Source organism: Capsicum annuum, chromosome 11 (assembly GCF_002878395.1).
Source record: "Capsicum annuum cultivar UCD-10X-F1 chromosome 11, UCD10Xv1.1, whole genome shotgun sequence".
NCBI lineage: Eukaryota > Viridiplantae > Streptophyta > Magnoliopsida > Solanales > Solanaceae > Capsicum > Capsicum annuum.
Window position 1 is genome coordinate 158113913 of NC_061121.1, and position 8738 is coordinate 158122650.

The 8738-nt window shown below is 38.3% G+C and overlaps 1 protein-coding gene across 11 annotated transcripts in view; it reads right to left on the reverse strand.

Moving 5' to 3' along the window:
* Positions 1 to 347: 347 nt before the first annotated feature.
* LOC107846383 overlaps positions 348 to 8738 on the reverse strand; it is a 76390-nt gene continuing 67999 nt past the window's right edge. For 6 of the 11 annotated variants that reach the window (XM_047399037.1, XM_047399033.1, XM_047399036.1 and 3 more), the window contains 7 exons: positions 5423 to 5539; positions 5159 to 5217; positions 4203 to 4590; positions 1692 to 3236; positions 1075 to 1282; positions 838 to 964; positions 348 to 729 (listed from right to left, as the gene is read on the reverse strand). In XM_047399037.1, the coding sequence (XP_047254993.1) occupies positions 864 to 964; positions 1075 to 1282; positions 1692 to 3236; positions 4203 to 4590; positions 5159 to 5217; positions 5423 to 5539 (2418 nt within the window). In that variant the 3' untranslated portion in view covers positions 348 to 729; positions 838 to 863. Of the gene's footprint in view, positions 730 to 833; positions 965 to 1074; positions 1283 to 1691; positions 3237 to 4202; positions 4591 to 5158; positions 5218 to 5422; positions 5540 to 8738 lie in introns of all 11 variants that reach the window. The other 5 variants (XM_047399035.1, XM_047399032.1, XM_047399034.1 and 2 more) reach the window with 4 other exon arrangements.

The following is an 8738-nucleotide window of genomic DNA, read 5'->3' on the forward strand; positions in this document are numbered from 1 at the left end:
TTCTATGATAGCCATGTTTCTATGGGCATTTCTAGTCAAGTCTTGGTCCAAGAGTCGTGAGTAGGGACAGGTCTCGAGAAGAGTGTCCAGGTCGCTTAGATGTCGAGGTCAGGTCTTAGGTCGTGTGTCATGGTCAAGTCTTGGGTTGAGTTTGGGACAAGCTCCAAATCAAGTTAGGGTCTGGTCCAGGGTCGAGACAACATCAGATCCCATGTGAAGAATCAAGGTCAGCTTTGGGGTTGGGATTCAGGATCGAGAGTCGAGGTAGAATCCCTAATCAAGATATGGGCTCAAGTCCCGCGTCGATACACAAGCTTAGGTCTCAAGCCATACACACACACAGCGTGTAAACAAAACCATATAAAGTCAACAATATATACAGGGACTAGTCCCTTCAATCCTTTTTCTTCGTCCTTATGTTCTATTGGCCGACATAAGACTTGAATTGCTAAATAGACACTGCTATTGTTTGCTGGAAAATTTTCTTCACCGAGTATCCTAATAAGATGATCTGTTATGTGCCCTTAGGGGGTGTGGACACTTCAACATCTTGCCCTCCAAATCCTTTGCTTAGGATGTTGCATTCTTCCCCGGACTTGCTTTCAGTGGATTTCAGCCTCTCAATTATCAAACTGAAATCTTAAACCCCTCATCATTGTCAACAATCGTGGACTACAGCCCAAACTTTCCATCTTCAAGCAACAATATTTGGGACAACAGGTTTCACATCTGCAGACCGAAATGAAGTAGAAAATGCCTTGAGCAGGAAATACACACGAGGCAAAAATGAAATTACCTTCAGAATTAATTATCAGAATTATTATGAGATTTACCTACCTAAGGGCTCAAAAACAACCTGAATTTTATAGATCATCTTCTGCCTGCAATACTTCAGGAAACACGAAAGACATCGTTCGCTTTAAGGAGTTCATAGATTCTTTCAAAAATGCATGTCCTTCCGTAGCTGCAAGAACCGACAGAGTAAAAGATTTACGCAATCAGAGATGATAAACGCAATCAAAGACGGTAAACACATTAACAACCAGCATGCAGAAAGAATCAATCAATTACTACCTTTAGTCAGTGCATGAAATTCCTTGGAGAAGTCCTCAACACGTCCATGGACAGGTCTCATTCCACAGATTTGGATCACACAAAATTCCAGGTACAATGCCATTACTGTTATTTGCAACAGTAAAATACACGCCCCTTGTATTTCAGAAGTAAGTAGCTTCAACTTGCCGGCTTCACACAATTCAGTGACAATAGATATCCCTTGATCCTACAATCGAAAGGTGAAACATAACCTGAGTGTCATCAAGACTGCTACAAAGATTTTATAGGAAGGGCCATGGCAGTGTATTCATTAAATGTTTTAAGAATAATGCTGATCAATGTTGAGTTGAAAACTAGGTGCGGTTCTCTCCTTTTTACATCCTACAGCACAAAGAACTCGTTGAAACCTCACTACGGACTGGGAAGAGGCAAGAAAGTTGAGCTACTCCTCCTTCCTTCCCCGTGGTTGACTGCTTTTCTTCCTTTTCCAACGAAACATTTTCTGGGGAGATATTTTCAACGGAAAACATTTTTTGTTTGCACTAAACACACCTTTAAGCTCAATGCATAAATCATGGAAAAATCAACTCTGGAATGAAGAATCATCCAGGGTATAAATAATCTGGGTGTTTCACCTGCAAGCAGTGAAGGATATCAGGCACTGGTAGCTCCGGAAAATGTGCAAGATCGACAAAACCCACTTCTTCAGCCCTTTCAGCAGCATCTTCAGCTTGTTGACACAAAAACTCCAGAAGAAGAAAGGTAATTCTGTATATCTGAATAGACATTGCATCTGAAAAATGTGTCTGCGAAGTCAGATTAGCATGCTCATCTGGTTGAGCTTTGATCATAGTAGTTGCAGTTCTAGATGAAAAAGATGAATATTTGGGATTTAGACCGCAGCAAAGAGCAGAAAAAGCAAACCAGCTATTTGTGCTATTGATAGATGATGGTTTTTCGTGCCACTCATACTCCTCATGGAGGATAGGATGACACAAGATGGGGAGATCTCTTCCTGGTGATTCCCCATGACGTGGTGTACCACAGCTAATGAAGGCCAATAAATGGATGCATCTCTCCCTTAAATGTGACTCCATTTCTTTCAAGGCCCTTGACCAGGCATTCCTATGCTTTACCATAACACAGATTAACATAATCGTATTTTCACTCTCTCTAAAAGAACTCAATGAAGGATATGGCTTGAATGCCCGAAGTCTTTTCCTATCATGATCATCAGAAGGAAAATCCGGAGCACTAAGATGATATGAAATTAGATCAGCCTTCTCCAAGAGAAAGTAAGTCACCACATGTTCCACGTTGAAATTCGAACTTTCCCCTAAAGAGTTAATAATTGCTGTAACCACAGCCAAGCTAAGTCCCCAAATGGGTTGAGCCATTTCATTATTGTCAAAGGAGTTTGCCCAATTTCTCTCCCTTTCAACTACTGAGAGAGGTCTACCATTAGGTAGGTCAGCCAACAACACTCTTAATGATGCAAAGAAACCAGCGTTTAGAAGCATCTCAGCACCTTCCTTCACATGTGCAATAGTCAAAAGAAACTTCAATATTATGTCAATGTTTGAATACGAGCTTTTATCTTGAAGTTTTAGAACAATATGCTGCATCGGGAGATGTTTCTGGATGATGGGAAACCAAGTAGCAGGTGTCGAAAAACCTTTGACTATTTGATCGATAATAATCAATGAGATGGAGCAATGTTCAGTAAGTTCTATACAGTTGCAAATAACTGGTAGTAGCCCCAACCTCACATTAGCTGCCTCAGATAAGGCTTCATTATGCTCAATTTCTGTTCGTACTCCGAGACAAGAATCTCTCCAAGTTGATTTGAGTGAAAAGAGAATTAGCATCAGAAATGTCTTCACTAAACTAATGACACCAAAAACCAAAGGCCTACAGTTACTCAACTCCTTGAGGCCATAACCTGAAGTTTTTAACACCAGAACGCTCGCAGATAAAGACAACCGCATACTCAGAGACCTGGTAAAGCGGAAAAGCAACTCTGCTTGAGCTGCGAGAATTTCAACTATGTCTTCACTAGCATCAGAAACAGGAGGCAATAGCTCGATTGTGCGGTAGAGAGACTGGCATATATTATCAATCATAGATGACAATGATTTTTCAGGAATTTTTCCACCACTTTTAACCTCATTCTCCAGTGACTGCATAAACAAGGAAACCATGTCAATCATAGAGAGAAAATTCAACATGTGTTTTTCAGTTTCTCCATAAATTTAAAACCATTTCTTTAATGATGTTTGGTTGAAATCTTTTAAAAAGAGAAATAGAAAGAGTTTGTCAAAACATTTTCAACAATTTTGAATACAAGTGCCACCTAAAAGTTTTCCCAAAAAATGTTATCGTGTAATTTTTTTAATCAAAAAATGAAAACTACTTCTAAAGCTAGGTATGTTAAGTATGTCTTTTTAAAAGAGGATTTTTCCTCTGCTCATAAGATACTTAAGATGATTTCATGGAAAATGCCACAACTGTCTTTGTAAGTTCATTGTTCTTCGATGTGGGTCTGCTTCCACAGATTAATGTTTTATGAATGATGGAATAGTGCTTCTCAAATTAGAAGCTATTCAAGAAGTCGTGGATAATATGGGGTAGATATATCTGTCATTCAATCCATTTATTATCCATATTAAATATGGGCAAGTCAGATATTTATCTAACCCGTTTTCAACCTACCCATATCCGATCTGACCCGCTCATTTGCCAGCACTAGTTACAACACTGTGATGCATATTTGTGCTACTCAGAATGCAATGAACAATTCAAAGCAATCACACCTGAAACCACAGCTGCATGCTTTATGCTTGGATAAAATAGGTGTAGCTAAATACAAATGAAAGCAGAAGCAGTCTTCATAACACTGTCCAAAAAATCATACATCAATGATGCTTTCCGATATATATTATCTGAACACTGACAACGCTTCAATGACCATGGCGCCCCATTTCATCAAAGTTTCAGAACCTAAGGATGTGCTAAACTAACAGAATGAACTTCAGTTCAGGGCTCAGGGTTCAGGTCATTAGACATCACCATGCATAGCACTGAGAATCAAAAAGGCCAAATGACTCAAATCTAAGAGACTATATCAAAAGTGAAATGCAACTGACCGTAAATCTCGCATCATCATTGTCATATATGGAGAGAGTAGTTGTCAAAGCTATTAAAGCTGAAAGCTTGGATTTTGTAAGTGAAACCATGAAATTCACATTCTGCAAAGAGAGCAACAGCATTTCTGCAATCGCTTTAGATGCTTTCCAATCCGAAAGATCCCACAAATCAATTCCCATGTCTCCTTGCAGACGGTCAGTGTCATATAAGCAGACACCATCCGTTTCCTGATCATGCTTACAGTAATATGTTTGCAAGAAATTTGACTGTAGCAGATATTGTGACAGCTCCTTGAATGCTATGTGGGAAATCTGTCTGCCTTCAAGCTCTCCTTGCAGATGATAGAATAAATCATTGAGAATCAAGTCGTCCAGTTCATTTCCTCCACTGGAAGAAAATAGAATAGAAGGACAAAAGAGTAAGTCTTGAGTTTGTGTTAAAAATTATAAGCAAACTTGTAGAATAGATTGATCCACTTAATACATGGTACTTTTGCATTTCAGTTGCTTCTATTTTAAGTAGTATAATCACACTCATGAAGGGGAGTCTTGGTGCAATGGCTAAGTTATTACCAGACGAATAGGCCACAGGTTTGACACGTGGAATCAGCTAATGTGCATCAGCGTAGGCTGACTACATCTCACTCCTTGCGGTTAACCCCTTCCCTAGACCCTGTGTAAATGCAGGGTGCTCCCTGTTTGCCCTTTTTTGGATAATCACATGCATTCCTCATCATGTAAAATTACTACTTAACCAATAATTAATTGAAATTGGTCCATTCTGCCTCAACTCTTTGAGTAACAAATTGCTATAAATTCCTAACCTATTAACAGTTCACTTCAAATAATACTATGATCGTCCCTCCAATATAACAACAGAGCATTAATAAACAACAGACGAGCCAGTTCCAGCACCAGTCTCACTTCAGCAAGGCATGACAAAGCCAAGCATTTACCTGTAACCATGCTCCGCATAAAGAGTCATCAACTCAGAAAAGGCTGGCAACTTCCTCAACTGTAGAAGGAAAAACAAACATAATGCAGAAATAAGTATATTTGTTAAAGATAAAGTGCAACATATGGCAAAGGCATGAAAGTGTGAAACAGCAGTTGGCAAATTGAAAAAATTCAGATACATCAGTTGCTGTGGTCATGTATCAGTCTGTGATTAGAGTAAATGGAAAGAGAGGGAAGGCAAAGTAAGCAAGATTGCATGAAACCTTTTGCCACAAGTTAGTAACTTTATCAACAAGTGAAACAGACAAACTTCCTCGATCACCGCCTTTTACTTTACACATCATGCGCACAGCAAATAAACCAGCAGCAACCTGCAAGCACTATCACTAATGATTAAAGGCATACTCCTTTGATGTATAAACAAGAGACAATAAGAAGCTTTCCGAAAAATATTGAAAAAGCCTGAAATTGTTAAAAAAAAGATAATATGATGTTTTAAATATGCCCCTTCACTCTGAATGTGATAAATAAGAACAAATACAGAATAAAGCAATCAAAAAAAACGTAAGCAGAGTTCACATGCAAAACTGAATAGGGACTAGAGAGTTGAAAAAGAGTCTTATAATGACGTGTTAATTTTTCCGCAAAAGAAACAGAGAGCAGTACAGTACAGAATGGAGATCAAAACAAAACTGACTTTGAACAGGAGATACAACAGAACCAGGCTTCAAAGAAGAAACTCAACTCTGTAACATAATAGCCACTTGAGATATCCACTGTAAATTGCTAGAATATGAGTAGGAATAAGAAGAGCAAACAGAATCCTACTTGGAAAAAGATTGTAATGTAGTGTCCTATTTGGAAAAAGACTGAAATGCAGTGTCTATAAATAAAGTCTCAGTGTAATCATGTAGATACAACATTAATATTCCTCCCTTATATATCTCTCATGGTATCAGAGTCTCTACGATCTTGGAGGAGAATCAAAGAGCTTACCCTGTCGCCAGACGACTATTACCTATATATGTCGCTAAACTGGCCAATGATCATGTCAGCAAAAGATGAGTCATCGTGCTTCTTTTTGATGACTTCTCATATCTGATTTGCATAGCACCGTGCATCTCTTCGGTGACTACTTTCTCATATCTGATTTGGACAGCACCATGCATCTCTCTAGATTACTGCTCATATTTAATGTGTATTGTGCATCTTCACGGATTACTTTCCCATATCTGAGTTATATAGCACCGTACGTCGTTCCAATGACTCCTTAGATCTGATTGGCATAGTTATGTGCGTCTTTAAGACGACTCCAGATCTGATTTGTGCGAGGTCGTGCATCACTCTGACCCTACTCATATAATTTCTCTTTTTCATTAGGGTTGTGTCATCCATCATTCCGACCCTACCCGGATAATCTTTTCTCAGATTATGACCACTCTAAGACCACTTTTCAGCCGTAAAATTTGAGATCTACAGCGTGTGCGTATGTTTCGACCAGTTTTTTGGTAACTTTCTTCTCAAGATCTACTCATCTATTGATTTCCACATGACAAATTTGTTTTATACCAGTTTTCGATAGTATTTTGCAACAGATCGACTTTCGGGCTATGTTTACAACTTTCCCACCACTTTTTTAGTTTGTTCCTTTTCAATTGAGGTCTCCCAAGCGTCTAGCGCAGTCCTTAACAGGTTTCTTGCAAATATCTTCACCAAGTCCCCACTATTCCACATATTAATTACATCTATGCAACAGCTTGAGGGAGAGTGTTAGAATATGAGTAGGAACAAGAAGAGCATATAGAAATCTTCCTTGAAAAAGGATTGGAATGTGGTAAATATAAAAGGGTCTCAGTCAAGAGAAACAACAGAAGCAGGCTTCAAAGACAGGCAAAAGACACCTTCTTCTTTTCACCTAAACTCAACTCCGTAACACAATAGCCACTTGAGATATCCGTTGTAGATAATATTTAATTTTTCCATTTTTAGATAGGTCACCTTGTAGAAGTGCTTTGACATATCAACCGTATATTAATGCCAACAAAAAGAACAATTGTCATAATGCCAACTAAAATCATATTCCTTTTCAGATCTACAAAAAGCGAAGAAACTCGGGGAAGATTAGAGAGATCAGACTCAAGAGTTTGGTTGCAAGTAAGAGGCTGAGAAGAACAGTTCTCATTTCAATACCAAAACAAATAATCGATAAAACAAAGCCGCAGATCTCTGTGGTGCCTGTTGTTCCTGACGATAATGAAATAAGGAATAGAACTTACAAAATAATTAATCAGCGCAACCACTAGATGATCACAACAGGGGTGAATTGAAATAATGAATAGAAAAGAATAATGGCTTGGGTTGTGTCATCACATTATGGCAAGGTAACGTTTCACACTTCAATGAATCTTCCACTTTATTGATGGGCTACAGTAATAAAACAAGTGAGGTTTGTCGAGAAGTGCAAAATTGTATGGATATTAGTACAAATTCCAGGAAGAACCAAAATTCCAGATTCAATACGAGACAATTCCAGAGATTTGAATTCCCATTTAGTAATGAGGATCAAAATTTTGATTTTTAGGAAGTATCATGATCATGCAATAAGAGAAGGGTTTCAATTTTTTCAAATGGAACCTTCAGGGTTATGTTGCTCGAATTCTTTGAAAATATTGATGGGTGTGTGCCGTATCCTCCAAAGTAGTGCAGTTTTGGAGGATCCGACACCGGTACGGCAGCATTTTAGGAGAATTCGAGCAACATACAGGGCTCTATTCAGCCCAAAAGGTACAAGTCAGTGACGCTTAGGCACAATAATACAAGAAAGAGAACGCAAAGCAAGCATGCCACTTCATCGAACAACTCACAAGCACATTATCATTATATCCCAGAATTAAAACACAGCAGAAAAATTGACCTAATCAAGTCACATGATCCATGTGCTCACTCATCCAATTTTACATAATCCAGCTTTGCAAGGTTAACTTTGCTACCTTTGCTACTAGTGTTTTCAGTCATGCCAATCACTAACTTTTCCAATTGATGAAATTAATCAGTACCCATGATGAGATTGTATGTATCATTCTGTAACTATAAATTCATTCTGATTCATGTATAGATGCTTTGTTTCTCTGTAAGTCGGGTAAAAGAAAGAGGGAAGGGGTGAATAAAGATTCAGGTTTCCTGACAGGCAGCAGCTAGAGTTTAGCTTAAACTGGGGAATGTAGAAAGTGGTAATTATCAGTAAGGAAAAGATGTGACGACAAAGAAGAAAGACCTCGGGCTTACAGAAACAGAAGGGTGAAGGCTGCCAGTGCAAGGAGTAGATTAGCTGGGAGTATATTTAAACTGTAACAGAATACTACCACCTTATAGTCCGATTCTTTTAGCCCATTGGACCAAGCTTCTAAAATCAGTTTATTTTCAAAGTGCTTTTTAAAAAAAACATTTTTAGTAAGAAGCAGTTTGTGTTTGGCCAGTAAATTCAAAAAGCACTTTTGAGGAGCAATTGATGTTTGGCCAAGTTATATAAAAGTGCTTTTAAGTGTATTTCTCTCAAAAATGTTTTTCAAAGAAATGTTT